Raw genomic sequence first — 16,670 nt, 5'->3', positions numbered from 1 at the left:
TGAGCAGCTCTGAGTAGGCACAGGAAGCTGGTGACGCAGGTGGGGAGCCTGGCTGGCAGGGCCTGCAGTGGGATCCCAGACTGCCACCCCCCACCCTCTCTCTCTCTCATTTTTCTTACCAAGCGCCCAAGCAGGGGTGGGGGAAGAGCCTTCACAAAGTATAGAAGATGGGCTAAGGGTATTCCTTGTGATTGACACAAGGACGTTGGAGAGGGACAGGATGATGGAGGCTGGGGGGTGGGAGGGCTGAAAGTGGGTCCGGAGAGGAGAAGGTACGGGCAGACAAGGGTTGGGAGTGGTTGGTGCTATCCCGGACTCTGCCACCTTCTGCTGTGTGACCATGAGCAAGGCAATGCAACCTTTCCAGGCCTTGAACCATGCTCAGGGTGGAAGCTTGCCTTCTGGGCTGGTGGGAATCGCATACATGTGAGGCAAGCACTTTATCACTCCATTCATTCATTCACCCATCCTTCCTCCCAAGTTCTTTAGGCACAGCAGATGCATCATAAATGTTGAACCTCTTCCCTTACTGCAGACTCAGGGGCAGCTCAAACCGCAACTCTGAAATGATGGAGCTGGAGGCTGAGGCTAATACCACTGATTTCATAATCAGAGCCTAAGGGCTCCACGGGCTGGGAGATGGAAAGGGGTCCGAGGTCACCCCCCCTTCCCTCACTAGACACCTGGATTGTGCTATTGATGGGACAGTGTCTGCAAAGGCAGAGATCAGAAAACTTCTATTTCTTTGGATTAGCCCTAGAAGGCTTCCTGGAGGAAGGGCTTTTCCCTGGAGCCGTCTGCTTGGTCAGAAGGATAGGCTTATCATTGAGGCCCGCAGACTGGAGTGTGTATGTGTCGGCGGGGACAGGTGTGTGCTGGGCATGGGACAGGAGGCTAGGGGATGTCCCAGCTGGTCCCCCTCTCATATTCCTTCAGGTGCACTGTGGCCAGCTGAGTGACAGTGAAGAGTGGAGCCTGCAGGCAGTGGAGAAGCATGTGAGTGGGGGTAGGGCCGTGGTAAGATGGGGGCTGCTGAAGACCCTGTTCACAACGGGTGGGAAGATGATCTGGCCAGGGAGCTGGACAGACCTGGGTTCCAATCCACCATCTTTGGGCTATGTGACCTTGAGCAAGTCACTTAACCTCTCTGAGCCGAAAGGGAGGATAAGGATAGCACTGACCTGCGTATGGTACAGTGAGGTCAGGCAAGTCAAATACCTTGTCAATACTTAGGAAGGACTATGTACTTCATGATATTGAGGCTCTTTCCTGAGATTTTATGATTTTGTGACTTTAACAAGGACTTAGAACTCCGCTGAGTGCTAGAGACACAAAAGAAATCTGACCCTGCCCTGTCTAGTAAGAGCCTGGGGGCTAGCAGGGGAGACAAACCGTGTCCTTAGTTGTTCAAGGACGGAGGGACGCTCCTGGGGCAGTGGGAGCCCACAGGTGGGTGGAGCGCTAAGGGCTGAATTGTTTGGGACGGGGTGGGGCGAGGGGCACCGCAGGGCGAGGGAACGGTTTGCGCAAAGGCGAGGGTCCCGAGGCGGCGAGCGCCGTACAGGTGGGGCGAGTGACTCGCTGACCGCTCGGCTTGCCCCAGACCCTGGTGGCCCTGCGGAGGGTGCAGGCCCTGCAGCAGCGCGGGCCCGGCGCGGCCTCCGAAGCGGTCCAGAACCCCCCGGCGGGGGCGGCGGGAGACCAGAAGGGCGGCGTCGCGTACACCGACCAGGACCGGAAGATCCTGCAGCTGTGCGGTGAGGATCCCGCTGGGCCGGGGCCCCGGGGCCCGGACAGGATCTAACCTGGAAGGGACGGGCCTAAGGGGTGGGGCGCACCCGGGATTGGGGGAGCCGGGGGGCAAGTGGAAGGGAGGTCTATGGGCCGGACCGGCAGGTGGAACACCCTTGGGGGAGTCTATGCGCCTTCTGTCTGACCCGCGCCTCGCCACTGCAGGGGAACTCTACGACCTGGACGCCTCTTCCCTGCAGCTCAAAGTCCTCCAATACGTGAGTGCCCGTGCCTCTCCCCGAGGTGTTCCTCCAGGGCCCTAGGGCCCCGTGAGCCCCCCTTCTCATTCAGATTCCGGCGCCCCGCCCCCCTCCCCTCCTTCTACCTGAGGAGCCTCGGAGGGGCCAGAAGGTGGGGAGTGGGGGTGGCCCCAGACCCCGCGGTCAGGCCCTCTCTTCGTCCCCGCCTCTCAGCTGCAGCAGGAGACCCAGGCATCTCGCTGCTGCCTCCTGCTGGTGTCCGAGGACAACCTCCAGCTTTCCTGTAAGGTGAGGGCCCAGGTGCACTGTGGGGCGGAGCGGGGCGGGGGCCCCAGGTCTCCGAGGGGACCGGCCTTGCCCATCCTTTAACCGGTCCCGCCACTCTGCCCGTCAGGTCATTGGAGATAAAGTGCTGGAGGAGGAAACCAGCTTTCCGGTGAGTCCTCCATCCGGCCTTGGTATTGGAGTCTGTGGGAGCAGTTAGGGCCAGCTAGGCGCTCCAGGGATCTGCCCAGAGAGACTGGGGTCTCTGCTAGAATCTCTTGGAATCTGATGGAATTATCTGGATCTCAGAATCTATTTAGAAATGTTATGAGAGATCACGAACAGGATCATGAACAGGATCCATTAAGAGAGATTTCTTAATCTATAGAAAGGCTTACTTGGGACCAGTTCACTTCTGTTGGAATATTTCTGGATCTGGCTCTCTTAGGATCTGTTGAGATCAATGAGAATCTTTGGAGTTTGCTTTTCTCTCTTCTAATTAGCGAAGACCTTAATATCATCCAAAGGGGATTCTGGTCAAAAGCAGACCTTCCCTCCACCCCCCCTTCCCCCCCCCCCCCCCCCCCCCCCAGTGTTGACTTTATCCACTGTTTGGACTTGCTAAAGAAGTTGCTGAAACTTCCAGACTCAGGAGGGAGGTTGAGTCTGAGGTCCCCGGACCTTGGAGAAAGCTAAGTCCTGACTCAGCCTCTCCTCACTCCCCAGTTGACGACAGGACGCCTGGGCCGCGTGGTGGAAGATAAGAAGTCTATCCAGCTGAAAGATCTCACCTCTGTAAGCCATGGCCTGGCTGGACAAGGCACAGGGACAGAGTTTCTGGGAGAAGGGAGCCTGGGAATGGGGGAGACAAGCCCCAGGGACTTTCTCCCAAGCCACCCCACCGTGTGTAGTGTTTCCCATCCCCCAGGAGCCCCTCAGAGCCACCTGTTGCAGAGTGTGGTGGAGGGCTGGGCGACAGAAGCCCGCTCCCTCCCTCCACCCTGCCTGACACACCTCCCCTTTGCAGGAGGATGTGCAACAGCTGCAAAGCATGTTGGGCTGTGAGCTGCAGGCCATGCTCTGCGTGCCTGTCATCAGCCGGGCCACTGACCAGGTGGTGGCCTTGGCCTGCGCCTTCAACAAGCTCGGAGGAGGCTTGTGAGTCTTGGTGGGATGACGTGGATCAGGAGGTGGAGCTGAGAGGCTGGGCAGGGCCCTGCTGGGGTGCCAGTGAGGGAAGGGCACCACACAGAGGACACCGTCCCGGCAGCAGTGGGCCAAATGGTTTGTTGATGCAAGAAACTAGGGGATTATGAAGGTGCCCTTGCAGCTGCTGCTGACTGAGACACAGGTCATTGGTGACTCTCCATCACCCTCTTTGGCTTATTTAAAGTCATGTTGAGGTCCAAGTGAGTTCCCCTTCTCTCTGTCCACTTCCTCCGGTTTGGATTACCCACTCGTAGAGTGCTGGCCTTTTCCCTACTTGCCATCACCCACTTTTGGCACTTCTGCTGGGAACTGCCTGACGGAGGGGTGGTGAGCCCTGGGATGGGGGAACTCTCTGGGACCCACAGGGCATCACTGCCACTGTGGACAGGGGCTAAAGGGAAGAGGTTGGGGGCTGGGCTAAGCTGAGGGACTTTAGAGACACTGACAGGGCAGCTGTCAGAATCATAGGAAACAGAGGGGTGGGCAAGGCAGAGTCAGGTAAAGAGGCTTAGGAAGCAATTCTCAAGAACTGCGGTCGGGTTTGGGGTCTAGAAGTGATATCATAGATAGATTTCATGTCCTACTCCAACTCACTACCTGGCAGGAGCGGCCTGCCATAGTGGGTTGAGTATGGAGATGAGTTGAGTGAGAAACAATGGGGCGATTGGCGAGCCAGGTCTGCCCTGGGGGCAGGCTCAGTCTGTGAATACCACACTTGGTCCAGCTGCTCTAGCAGTGTGCCTGAGTCGTACAGGGAGGCAGGAACAGGCAGGTGAGGGGGCAGTCCTGATCCCAGGATGCAGAGATACTGACAAAATGCTGGGGTCCTGGAGCTCAAGCAAGCAGACTAGGCTTGAGGGCCTGGAGGTCCTGCAGAAAGTGGAGACTGGGGATGTTGGGACAATAGAGGTGTCAGAAGCCCAGGCACAGTGTCTGCAGGGGTGAGGCAGAGATCTGGGAGTCGTAGGCCTGAGTAGCAGGACCTGCCAGCACAGAGCTCTGTAGGCAGGTGGTTAGGCCTGGGGAAATGAAGATGGGGGTGAAGCAGAACCTGCTGAGGCAGGGAGGATGTGGGATCTGGCTCATCTGTGCTTGGCATCCTAGTGGTGGGAGCATTTGCACCATTCAGTAAGCACACGTTGGCCCCTACTGTGTCCAGCCGTGCACTGGTCAGGTGGCCTTGGAAAGAACCCTCGGGAGGGGAGTGCAGAGAGAGGGGGTTCAGCAGGGGCTATGACCTCTGGCTGCTGGCTGGGGGACTGGGCACTGAGATGGCCCTAGACCTGGAGGAGAGGTGGCATCAGAAGGGAAATGAGATGGGGCTTGGTGACAGCTTTGTAGCCATCTCTGGGTCCCACATATTTCAGGGAGTGCTGAATGAGCGCATGTGCCAAGGTGGGGTTTAGCTCAGAGCAGTGACGGCAGACAAGCTGCCTGGAGCCCAGAGAACAGGGACTCCAGGGGCCCCTGAGCTGGGAGCGTGAGGGGGCTGGTGGCCAGGGCAGACGTAGAGTTAAAACGCTTAGCAAACACCTTCCATCTATCTCTCTGGCACCAGCTCTGCACTGGGTGACACAGTCATGGTCCCTGCCTTCGAGACTTGAAGTTTATTTTCAGGGCCAAGAGGGTGGAGGGTGGGAAAGGTATTCTAGGCAGAGTGAACAGTGTGGGGAAAGTGTGAAGGTGTGAAAGAGCCTGAGGTTTTCTCAGAATGATGAGGATCTCAGTCTGGCTTAGTATGAAAGACACCCATAGATGAGGCGACAGAGGTGAATGGGACCAGACTGGGGCCTCACATGCCATGCTAGGGAAGCTGGGGAGATGACACAGGGTGGTGGGGGTAGGGATCTAGACCCAAAGCCTCGGGCAGCCAGCATGAGTGGGGGGTACCCTGGCAGGGGAATGCTGAGACCAGCCATAAAATGGGGAGAAGCCTAGGCATGGAAATCTGGGGGCTGAGAGAAGGTCTGGGGGCTACCTTGTCAGATGAGATCTGGCTCTGTGAGTAAGATGGCTCCTCCTCACAACCATGTTAGGATTTACGGCAGCACCAAATCCGGGCCTGCAGAGTTGGGAAGAGTAGGCCAGTGGCAGGAGCTGGACAAGACAGGGTAGTACCACTGCCCCTCCCCGAGGCTGGTGGCCCCTGGGGAGGACAATACCTAGCTCTGGCCTGGGCAAGTCTCTAGTCTGAGGGAGGAGACCTAGGCTCAGTCTGGATAAATCCGTAGTCAGTGGAAGGGGACATAGCTCTGGCTTCAAGAAATAATAGTTTAAGGAGGAAAACACATTTTGGTCCGAGGGGGATTAGAGCCTTCCCCTCAGAAAGCCCCCAGTCTGTGAGCAGCCCCGGCAGAGGGGAGTGCTGGTTAGCTGATGCGTCTCTGAGTGGACTTCCCGGGGAAATGGAAACAGGGAGAAACAGGAAGGCAAGTGTGCTGTCCACTGCCTCTCCGGTGACCCCTGCCACCTGCCCCAGGTTCACGGACCAGGATGAATGCGTGATCCAGCACTGCTTCCACTACACGAGCACGGTGCTCACCAGCACCCTGGCCTTCCAGAAGGAGCAAAAGCTCAAGTGTGAGTGCCAGGTGAGTCACCTACTCTGAGCCTCCCTTGGAGACGGAGTCACCCGGCTATCAGCCCCAGAGCGTCACCCATAAGGGAAGAGGCCCTGTCTTTCTGGACTGATGGCCGGAAGTTAGCTACCCAGTGCCCTACAGGCTCCTGAAAGCGGGAGGTCAGTGGTTCCCCAGGCCAGCGCCGCGGGCTGCAGGCACTGTGTGCGATCGTCCTCTAGTGTTCAACTTGGGTACTACAGCAACGTCTGGGCCGCGGGAGCCCGAGGTGAAGGAGCATCTGGGGCTCAAGATTACTGTGCTCCTTCACCGGGGCTATACTTCCCACCCTTCACTTGGTAGCCAAATGATGTAATTAGACCCTGCCAGTCCCCGGCCTGATCAGAGAGCCCTAGAGGAGGAATGAGAAGACCCTGGAGCAGTTGGAGGCAGAGGGCTGGAGAGGGTGACGCCTCTGCAACACCAACCCCTATGGTCTTCATTCTCCCCATTCCAGGCTCTTCTCCAAGTGGCAAAGAACCTCTTCACTCACCTGGGTGAGTGAACTGTCCTCCTCCGTGCCTGGCTGTGGGGTGGGAGAGGGGGCGGGCGTTTTGGGGAGCAGAGGAGAGAGGGCTTGGTCTGAGCACTCTAGCCTGGTCTCATCACTGCCCTCCGCGCTTCTCCCACCCACAGATGATGTCTCTGTCCTGCTCCAGGAGATCATCACAGAGGCCAGAAACCTCAGCAATGCTGAGATGTAAGCGAATCTACCTCAGGGTGGCACGAGAGAGGCCCCAGTTCTCAGTCCTCGCCCCCTTTTTCCTTTTCCCTCTATTTCCCCCTCCACTGCCTTCTTGAGGGACCCTGTCATGTTTTATGTGATCCTTTATTTCATGCCTGTGTCCCTCACTAGTAACGTCCAATGACAGCAGAGGCGGGGCCCGCTTTTCTGTCCGTGGGTCCCCAGTGGGTCCTAACACAGTCCCTGGCACACAGTAGGCGCTACAAGGGGGGAAAAAATCACTGGGATGAATTAATGTCTGGAGTCAGCCCGCGCTCCGGAGCGTCTCATAACGGAGCACTCCTTCCAGCCTTCAGAAATCTGGGCTTTGCCCTAAGTCCTGAGACGTGGGGGTGGTCGGAGAGGAGTGTCAGGGCCCTGTGGACCAAGGCTGTCTCCCCACAGCTGCTCCGTGTTCCTGCTGGATCAGAATGAGCTGGTGGCCAAGGTGTTCGACGGGGGTGTGGTGGATGACGAGGTGAGGCACGGACGCGCGGAGGGCGTGTGTGTGGCCGTAGTCCGGGGCCCGGGCAGCAGGTGGGACAGTCGATGGTCCGCTCTGTGGCCGGCCGCTGACTTCCTCCCTACTCCATCACCGCCCTGGCAGAGCTACGAGATCCGCATCCCGGCTGACCAGGGCATTGCGGGCCACGTGGCAACCACCGGCCAGATCCTGAACATCCCGGACGCGTACGCGCACCCGCTTTTCTACCGCGGCGTGGACGACAGCACCGGCTTCCGCACGCGCAACATCCTCTGCTTCCCCATCAAGAACGAGAACCAGGGTGCGGGCTCCGGGAGGCTCCGGGAAGGGGGGCGGGCCGGGCCGGGCCGGGGGCGGGGTCTGAGCAGGATGGGGCGGAGCCGAGCGGAGGGTCGGCGACCCTTCCCCCGCCCTGGCGCCTTAGCGTCCGGGAGCAGAAAGGCCTCCGGGATGACCCTGGCCAGGACGTCCCTTGAGGACACCCTGGGAGGGCAGACGCCGCCAGACACATCCACCAGCCGGTCCTAGCCCCTCTCCGGTCCCCAGAGGTCATTGGCGTGGCCGAACTGGTGAACAAGATTAACGGACCATGGTTCAGCAAGTTCGACGAGGACTTGGCGACAGCCTTCTCCATCTACTGTGGCATCAGCATAGCCCATGTGAGTGGGGACAGGGGTGGGGCCGGCGCAGGACTCTCTGTTCTCCTCTCCACATTGACTCTGTTCAGATGGGTCCATGACTCAGAGCCCTGTTCCTGCTGCCGAACCTACTGGTCACCTCTGGCCTCAGTTTCCCATCTGAAAATTGGGGATACTATTTCTATCTTGTCCCATTAGCCTCCTAGCATCAGGGAAAGCGCCAGTTGTCATTACTGCCCACCCTCTTCCCAAAGCAACCTCAACCCAAGCCCCTGGTTAGCTTCTTTTTGGAAACGTTGGGTCTCATTGTCCAGAATTGGCAGCTCTGACTTGCGGAAACCAACCGTTAGGTTCCTGAGGCTCTCCCACTTCCTTGCTTCTCTTTCCCTGCTATGGGACTGAAGCTCCATGACTAAAGACTGGCGCAGGCTCAGGAGGGGGTTCAAAGTGCCAGATCAAATGCCAAGAGGACCTGGGGAGGAAGAGGAGCAAGGGGAGGGAGGTCTGGGTGAAAATTGGAGGGGGCTCCCTAGTCTGGGCTGGAGCTTGAAGGCTCGGACTAGGGACAGCATGGGACAGGAAGGGGGGTTCTATCTGACCCCTTGGTCCCCTTCCTGGGCATCCTGGGATTTCACAGGCATCTTGCTTGAGCCCCATTTTCCCCTCTCTCCCCAGTCCCTCCTATACAAGAAAGTGAATGAGGCCCAGTATCGCAGCCACCTAGCCAACGAGATGATGATGTACCACATGAAGGTGAGGCCTGCACGGAGCTTCTGTCCTTCTCAGGGTCCCAGGGTCCCCCGGAGCCCACCCGTTGCTTCCCTGCCTCCCAATTCCTCGGGGGCCCAGGACCAGCCTGGGTTTTCTGATTGCCCTCTCTTGAAGATAAGAAGATAGACCCAGAACAATGCCTCGTCTCCTGTTCTCCTGCTCTCCTTCAAGGCAGCCTCTCCCAAGCAGTTTCTGCTTCAGCCCCAAGGCTGTCAGCAGGACCCAGCCCAGGGAAGAACTCCCCACATCCGGGGAGAACTCCCACCTTGAGAATTCCTGAAGGCTAGGAAGCTCGCTCAGGGCCCTTCCCCCAGCTCCCCTAGGTACAGTGGTCCTGCAGTCCTCCGCAGTCTGCTGATACTCTGTCTCATTCCCAGACTCTGTTTCAGAAAAACGGTCCCGGGCTTTAGTTCTGAGTGCATGGTGGTCATTTTCCTCTCACCTGTGTCCAAATCAAAGGGTCCCAGACTTTGTGGGTAGAGTCGAAGCTGTGGTCGGAAGGATTGAGGTTAGACTCTGGGAGGTCCCCCCTGAAAGAAGGAACCCTCGAGTTAAGTGTCTGTGAAAGGCTGAGGTTGTTTGGGGGGGCTCATGAAGGGCTGTCCTCTGTCTTTGCTAAGGATAGGCTGTTACAGACGGGGGTTCTCACAGGCAAGCAGGCACAGTATGTGGGCTGGACAACAGTGATCTCTTGCCCAGTGAGGGTGCATTCTGGGTGGGGGTCCCCCCTCCCACTGTGGGATTTTGGGGGTGAGGACACTGGATAGAGGTGGAGGCCATCTTCTAACACCCTGGTTGGTTCCTTCTAGGTTTCTGATGATGAATACACCAAACTCCTCCATGACGGAATCCAGCCTGTGGCCGCCATTGACTCCAACTTTGCCAGTTTCACCTACACCCCTCGCTCTCTGCCCGAGGATGACACTTCCATGGTGAGCTGGCCCTCCCCCATTTGATTGCAAGAGCCAGAGGTTTAAGTTAGATGTGGATAAGAACTTCCTGGCAAGACAGTCATCACCAAAGGCTAGAGAGCCTCCCTCAGGGATGGAGTGGGCGTGTGGTCTGCCAGCATGGGCCCCACGGCCCGCCCAGGGCTCGGGGCTGGACTGGATGATCACCAAGGGCTGCTCCAGAGCCAACAGTGCCCGGGGTGTGTGGCCTCAGGGTTGGTACCTCCTCCCTGGGTTTCTAAGATTTTGTGTGAGCTAGGTTTCAAGAGTCCTTAGATCCCGTTTCTGAAAGTTCATGGCACTGAGAACGCTTGGCTCTACCATTTCATGGTTCTCTAGGTTTGGGGTTTTGTTTTTTTATGGTTCTCTGGTTTAGATCTAAAGTTCTCAGATTCCAAAATTTTGGAGGCTTCAAGAAGGGCCAAGGCAGGGGACCCATTTTGAAACTGACAGTCCCTCTGATCCCTCCCTCCTGCTCTCTCCAGGCCATTCTGAGCATGCTGCAGGACATGAATTTCATCAACAACTACAAAATCGACTGCCCAACTCTGGCCCGGTGCGCACCCCAGCCCTCCCCTCCACGTGCAGGCAGCCCTGGGCTTTGCCTCCCTCTGTCCTCCATTCTCACATCCATTGCCCCAGCACTCCGGAAAGGGGTCTCTGTGGGTGACTGGGAGTGGCCCGGTCTGTGGGAGTGGGGCAGATCCCTGAGTGAGAGGCAATTCCTGGACTCCTGGACCACAAGTAAAGGAAAGGAATGGGGCAAGGTAGAGCCTGAAGGGCTTCCTGGAGGAGGAGAGCCTGAGGCCCCTCTGCTGCCCTCTCTCCTCCTCCCAGGTTCTGCTTGATGGTGAAGAAGGGCTACCGGGATCCCCCCTACCACAACTGGATGCATGCCTTTTCTGTCTCCCACTTCTGCTACCTGCTCTACAAGAATCTGGAGCTCTCCAACTACCTCGAGTGAGTGGTTGCACTGGCCGCCCAGCCTGGCAGCTGCTAGGGTCCCCTTCTTTGGGATAGGGAGGTACCCCCAGTGTGGCAGGCCCCCGACATGCATCGCCTCCTGGAACCCTCTTCACAGTCTCGTGAGGAAAGCTGCATAGCCCCATTTTCTGGGTGGGACTTGCTCACAGTCACATACCCCTGGAGTAGTGAGCCTGTCAAATTCCAAACCAGGGCTGCTTCCCAGGAAAGGGACCCAGGTGTCCTGAGCTCCTGTCCGGTGGCTCCTGGACATCTCGTGCAGCCATTCTTCCTCTGGATGTGTGGGAGGGGGCTGATCTCCCTCTCCCGTCTGCCTCACAACCAGGGACATCGAGATCTTCGCCTTGTTTATTTCCTGCATGTGTCACGACCTGGACCACAGAGGCACAAACAACTCCTTCCAGGTGGCCTCGGTGAGACTCTGCCCTCCTCGTAGTGGGCACCTTCCTGGGGGCATCTGGGAATCTCATCCCTCCAGCCTGAGGAGAGGTGGGAGCTGGTGAGACCAGGAGCTGGTTTAGAGCTGGGAGGAGGCTCGCCGAGGCTTTGCATGGGTTCCAAGACGGGAGAGTGGCGAGGGGCAGGGAGGACAGGGCAATGCCTAGCCTGCTATGGCAGGCACTTACATCGGGATGGGAGGGGTGATGGGGATTTCCTGGACTTTTCCAGAAATCGGTGCTGGCTGCACTCTACAGCTCTGAAGGCTCCGTCATGGAGGTACCACCATTCCACCCAGTAGCCCTGTACCCATCATCCTCTTAAGGCTGGTGACTTACATAGTTACTGTGACCCACCTCCTCCCTTTCCCAAGCCCTGCTCTCCAGACAGGCCCCGAGGGCTGTAGCCAGCCCCCCAGGACACGTCTGGCTCCTTTTGCTGGATGGGCTTGGAGCAGTGCCGGTGTGGATGGGGGTGTGAGTCAGCCTGCAGGTTTTGCCCGAGCCCGGGTCTGCACAGGGAGGACTTGTATTTAGCATGTTTCTCTCTGCCTATCTGGGAATGCCCTGTGCAACCCCCACCCCACCAGGCCTAGGATTGCTCTGCCCATCACACCCAATTTTGCCTTAGGTTGTTTGGATTGGGTCTGTCCAACCCCAGATAGAAGCTCCTTGGAGCAGGACAAAATCTGAGACATCTCTGAATTCCCTGCACTTGGCACGGGGCTTGGCACAGAGTAGAAGCCAAACTTGCAAGGTCACCTTGCCCCACGCTGCCCCCCATAACACCCCTCTGGAGACTGCCCCTGTTTGCATGCCCCCGGGAGATGAGGGGCTCACTCCCTCCCAGGAGGCTGCCTGGCAGCCCTGCTTCTGCCCTCTGTGCCCTGGGCTAAACCTGCTCCTCCTAGTGACAGCCCATCGGCATCTGGAGACAGGGGCCTTGCCCTCACCTCATCACTGCCTTTCTTTGTCAGCAAACAAATGTTTGCTGCATGAATTAGTGTCTAGGATTCTGAGGGATCATTTCAGAATGATTCCAGTTTGAGAGGCTCTCAGAGCTTGCCTGGTTGTGTCCCTCCCTGTGACAGCTGAGGGATCTGAGGCTCAGGGCCTGCAGGGACTTGCCCAGGGTCCCACAGAGAGCCAAAACAGAGCCCAGAAAGGGAACCGGGTCCCCAGACTCCCTGTGTCTGCCTGCTCTGCTCACCTTGGGGGGCTGGGGCTGTACCAGGTCTGCTCCCTCTCTTGGGGTCAGCGGTGAGCAGCGTCCCCTATCCACGCTGGGCCTCCATCTTTCCTCTCCGCACCCCCCCCCCAGAGACACCACTTTGCTCAGGCCATCGCCATCCTCAACACCCATGGTTGCAACATCTTCGACCACTTCTCCCGGAAGGTGACGGGGCCAGGGGTGGGGGGAAGGGAGTGGGAGCCCAGAGCTGGCCTGAGGCAGGAGAAGGAGCCGAGGGAGTGGGTGGGGGTGTCTGGCAGGAGGTCTTGACATCACCCCCTCCCCTCACCCTGGCCCAGGACTATCAGCGTATGCTGGACCTGATGCGGGACATCATCTTGGCCACCGACCTGGCCCATCACCTCCGCATCTTCAAAGACCTCCAGAAGATGGCTGAAGGTGCCTGCTTTTAACCCCAGGCCTCAGGGTTGGGGAAGGAGCACCAAGAGGGTGATGTGCCCAGAGAGCAGCCCCAGGGGTTTAGACCCACCCCCTCCAGCATGGAGCCATCAGACCCAGGCAGATCCAGCACCAGCCCTCTGGCTCCCATCCAGGGTGCTGGATTTCTTGGACCACGCACGCACGTGGGGTGGGCCCTGGGGGCCTTGCCCTCAGAGAGAGGGGACTGGGTCCTTGACCCCATCCTCTCCCCAACAGTGGGTTATGACCTAACCAACAAGCAGCACCATAGCCTCCTCCTCTGCCTCCTTATGACCTCCTGTGACCTCTCTGACCAGACCAAGGGCTGGAAGACTACCAGGAAGATCGCAGTGAGTGCTTCCCCTCCCCAAGGAGGTGCAGGCTTCACAGCCTGCCCAGTTCTGTGTGGCTCCTGCAGCCCAAACACCCTCTCTGGGCCGAGCTCAGCCTGGCTCAGTTCTGGGGAGACAGAAACCTAGACCACGTCAGGGCGACAGATGGGGAGATTCAGAGAGGGGCATGGACTCACCGGGTGTCACACAGCATGTCAGTGGCTGGCGGAAGGGGGGCCGGAACCCAGCCACTCCTTCCCATCTGGAGCAATCCCCCGGCCAAACTGGGCCTGAGGTGGGGCTGAGGGATGCCTCAGTTTGCCATCTTGGGAATGAGCTGTAGAGGAGCTCGGGTGGATGGATCCCATGCACAGACTGTGACGAGAGTGTTGACGTTTCAGGAGCTGATCTACAAAGAGTTCTTCTCCCAGGGAGACTTGGTATGTGGGGAGTGACCTTGGCCGTCCAGGTTGCGGGGAGGGTCCCTGGCCTGGGGCTGGGAAGGGCTGGGTTAGTTTCATCCTGGTGCCTGATGGAGGGTGAAGGGGCCAGGCCTGACAACTTGTACCTGCAGGAGAAGGCCATGGGCAACAGGCCGATGGAGATGATGGACCGGGAGAAGGCCTATATCCCCGAGCTGCAGATCAGCTTTATGGAGCACATCGCAATGCCCATCTACAAGTGAGAGAACTCGGGGGGCCTACTGGGGGGATGGGGCTGGTTGCGGCAGACACAGGTGCTGGGCTGGCCTGCCCAGCTCCCTCTGGGCCCAGCCGTCTCCCCCTGGTCCATAAATGGGGCCTTCACTTCATGCTCTCCTTGAGTGTCCAGTCCTATGCCTCACACTCGGGTGCAAGTTCTACCTGCAGTGTAGCCGGAATCTCCCGTGCCGCTCACAGCCTGACTTCTGGCCCTACCCCTGCACCCTTGCACCCCCAGGCTGCTGCAGGACCTGTTCCCCAAAGCAGCAGAGCTGTACGAACGCGTGGCCTCTAACCGTGAGCACTGGACCAAGGTGTCTCACAAGTTCACCATCCGCGGCCTCCCGAGCAACAACTCGCTGGACTTCCTGGACGAGGAGTACGAGGTGCCTGACCTGGATGGCCCTGGGGCTCCCGTCAATGGCTGTTGCAGCCTTGATGCTGAATGAGCCCCTCCCCGGGACCCTTCCCTGCCCAGGCCTCCTCCTCACAGCCCTCCACTGGACCACAGGTCCTAGGTTCTAATCCAGGACTTACCGTGCCACCCTGGGCAAGCACCGACCTTCCCGGGCCTCAGCTTTCTTGTCTGTATAATGGAAGCAAGACTTCCAGCCTCACCAAGACTTTGTCATTTGTCCTCCGAGAGCACAGGGGTGACTGAGGAGCAGTGGGCCCTGCCCTGCGCCCCTGACCACATCTTGGCAAGTCCTCCACAGCCACGCTTTTTTCTGAGGCAGCCTGGATGGTTTCTCCCGGGCCACGTTCCTGCTCCACCAGATCTGGCCCTCTTCCCTCTTCCAGGGTCCTCCTGCAAGGAGGATGTGGGACGTCTCAGTGAGCAGAGAGTGGCCCTTAGAAACAGTCATTAGCTCTGCTGGATGACTAGAAATAGCCATGAGGCTGAAGGTGCCCCTTAGGATCGCCCCTATACTTATGGTGGGCACTGGAACCTGGGAAGCTGCCTGGGCCCCACACAGAAGCTGCCAGAGGGCCAGCTCAGTGCTCTGGGCAGAGGGGGCTCAGGAAGAAAGCAGGATGGGAATGGTGGGCAGAAGGATCCTGGGGCTGGAAGACAGGCTCCAGTTGAGTCAATAATGCTTCCTCCTGGCTGTGTGACCCTGGGCAAGTGACTCCCCCTATTTGGGTGAGACAAGAGAGTGAGACAATCCATTTTCTAAGACCCCTTTTAGATCAAAGTCCCGTTGGCTCTGTGGAGTCCCAGGAGAAGCCATGGAATGTCCCTGCCACCCTAGGGCAGAGAGCCAACCCTGAGTCCTTCAGGGGCCCCCTGAGTGTCCCCCCTCTTAGCCCAAGTCCCTTCCCCATCCCTGCAGCCAGAGAGGGCTGCCTCAGCCCTAGCAGGGCTCTTGTCTTCTTCAAGGCCATATCTACCCATGCCCTGGGGCTTGGAAGACCCCCATAGGGCCGGGCCTCTTGGGTCAGCCCGGCTGCTGGCTTCTCCCTTCTCTGTGTTGTTCTGTATGTGTTGTGGGGTGGGGGGAGGGGGGCCACCTGCCTTACCTATTCTGAGTTGCCTTTAGAGAGATGCGTTTTTCTAGGATTCTGTGCAACTGTTGTATATGGTCCCGTGGGCTGACCGCTTTGTACATGAGAATAAATCTATTTCTTTCTACCAACCCTCTCCCATGGGGCTATTTCCAGATATTGTGCACGGAGATGGGGGAAACAGAATTGGGGCCAGCAAATGCTCTTTAGAACTCCTTGGCTACCGGAACCCCCACCCCTTGCGCCTAGCTCCTCTTCTAGGAGAGTCACAGACCTGTCAGAGTACCCCTGGACCAGTCCTCTACCAGACTGTAGGGTCTTAGAGGTGGATGGCGGATGAGGAGGCCTGGCTGTGGAGCAGTGAGAGGACATGTTGGCTGGCAGAGATTGTGGACTGGAAAGAAAGAACTGAGGGGCTGAAGCAATCAAGGAGGCTGCCTGGTGGAGGCAGCCTAAAGCTCCTCCTAAACCCTCTGTCTGCTGGCCTACAGGTCATGAGTGCCCATATAGCCAGGGCCTAAGCCTCTGAAACCCCTCCTGGCTTTTCCTATCTGTGTCCCCATAAGTCCTGCCGAAGAAGTACCCCTGAGTCTGATTCTACACCAGATGCAGCCCGAGTTGTGTCGATTTAGTTCCCTGCTTTTCTGGTTGTGAGAGTGTTTGCCTCCGCACAGACAGAGAGGCAGATGCCAGACTGGACCATAAGGAGGCTCTGACAGGTAAAATCTCTAAACCCTGCCCTTCTCTTGCCTACACCCTCCCCCCCACCCCCGTTTCCTCTCCCGTTCATCTCTTCCAGATCAGCAAAGCTTGCTATGTGAAGTGCTGAACACTGGGATTTCCTTTCCTAGGAGAAAGAGGAAAGGAGGGCTGGGAGGAGATGGTTAGGGCTATCCTATGACCACCAGCAGTGCCCCAGGTGCCAGCCTTTGGGACCACAGGGCCTATTGGTTTCTCACGGTTTGGTACCTGCTCTTCTGGGCTTAATGGTTTTGGACACCTAGCCTTCCCTTAGGAGCTTGGGGCCCAGCCCCCTCCCCTGCCCAGCCTCTGCTTTGGGCCCCCAGGCTGTCCCTGTCCTCTCGCAGCACAGGACCCAGGCTGACCAATGGGCCCCCAGGCAGGGGCAGGCCAGTGCACAACAGGGCCCCCGGCTGACCGGGGCTGGCTATTCTAACGACATGCAGCTGAGCCCAGCATCAGTGCGGGTTGGCACAGGTGCTTCTCTGCCTGGGATCCACCCCACCCCCAACCTTGAATGTGTGTACGTGTCCCTCTTCTACCAGCTTTTGGACAAAGGGAAAGCACAAGTCCCCTGTGTGCACACTGCAGGGACTCCGCTCCCCCTTCCCGCATCTGTTGTCTGTCCCCAGCTCAACCCTCCCTTGAGGACATTTAATCCCATTTGAG

The 16,670-nt window shown here is 58.2% G+C and overlaps 1 protein-coding gene across 4 annotated transcripts in view; it reads left to right on the top strand.

The window, feature by feature from the left end:
* Positions 1 to 15,387, top strand: part of PDE2A (phosphodiesterase 2A) — a 91,219-nt gene extending 75,832 nt beyond the window's left edge. For all 4 annotated transcript variants that reach the window (XM_025894349.2, XM_073879638.1, XM_073879639.1 and 1 more), the window contains 25 exons: positions 937 to 996; positions 1,604 to 1,757; positions 1,957 to 2,009; positions 2,205 to 2,279; positions 2,386 to 2,427; positions 2,982 to 3,050; positions 3,283 to 3,413; positions 5,944 to 6,055; positions 6,540 to 6,579; positions 6,719 to 6,782; positions 7,212 to 7,284; positions 7,414 to 7,591; positions 7,837 to 7,949; positions 8,604 to 8,681; positions 9,509 to 9,631; positions 10,135 to 10,205; positions 10,487 to 10,609; positions 10,959 to 11,046; positions 11,303 to 11,350; positions 12,392 to 12,466; positions 12,601 to 12,700; positions 12,959 to 13,071; positions 13,455 to 13,493; positions 13,628 to 13,734; positions 13,993 to 15,387. In XM_025894349.2, the coding sequence (XP_025750134.1) occupies positions 937 to 996; positions 1,604 to 1,757; positions 1,957 to 2,009; positions 2,205 to 2,279; positions 2,386 to 2,427; positions 2,982 to 3,050; positions 3,283 to 3,413; positions 5,944 to 6,055; positions 6,540 to 6,579; positions 6,719 to 6,782; positions 7,212 to 7,284; positions 7,414 to 7,591; positions 7,837 to 7,949; positions 8,604 to 8,681; positions 9,509 to 9,631; positions 10,135 to 10,205; positions 10,487 to 10,609; positions 10,959 to 11,046; positions 11,303 to 11,350; positions 12,392 to 12,466; positions 12,601 to 12,700; positions 12,959 to 13,071; positions 13,455 to 13,493; positions 13,628 to 13,734; positions 13,993 to 14,203 (2,340 nt within the window). In that variant the 3' untranslated portion in view covers positions 14,204 to 15,387. The remainder of the gene's footprint in view (positions 1 to 936; positions 997 to 1,603; positions 1,758 to 1,956; positions 2,010 to 2,204; positions 2,280 to 2,385; positions 2,428 to 2,981; positions 3,051 to 3,282; positions 3,414 to 5,943; positions 6,056 to 6,539; positions 6,580 to 6,718; positions 6,783 to 7,211; positions 7,285 to 7,413; positions 7,592 to 7,836; positions 7,950 to 8,603; positions 8,682 to 9,508; positions 9,632 to 10,134; positions 10,206 to 10,486; positions 10,610 to 10,958; positions 11,047 to 11,302; positions 11,351 to 12,391; positions 12,467 to 12,600; positions 12,701 to 12,958; positions 13,072 to 13,454; positions 13,494 to 13,627; positions 13,735 to 13,992) is intronic.
* The last annotated feature ends 1,283 nt before the right edge of the window (positions 15,388 to 16,670 follow it).

The sequence above is a fragment of the Callorhinus ursinus genome, unplaced genomic scaffold (assembly GCF_003265705.2).
Source record: "Callorhinus ursinus isolate GAN/ISIS: 27379988/994484 unplaced genomic scaffold, GSC_fseal_2.0 scaffold35, whole genome shotgun sequence".
In the NCBI taxonomy this organism is placed as follows: domain Eukaryota; kingdom Metazoa; phylum Chordata; class Mammalia; order Carnivora; family Otariidae; genus Callorhinus; species Callorhinus ursinus.
The sequence above is the reverse complement of the archived record's forward strand: the minus strand, read 5'-3'. Positions and strand labels throughout refer to the sequence as shown.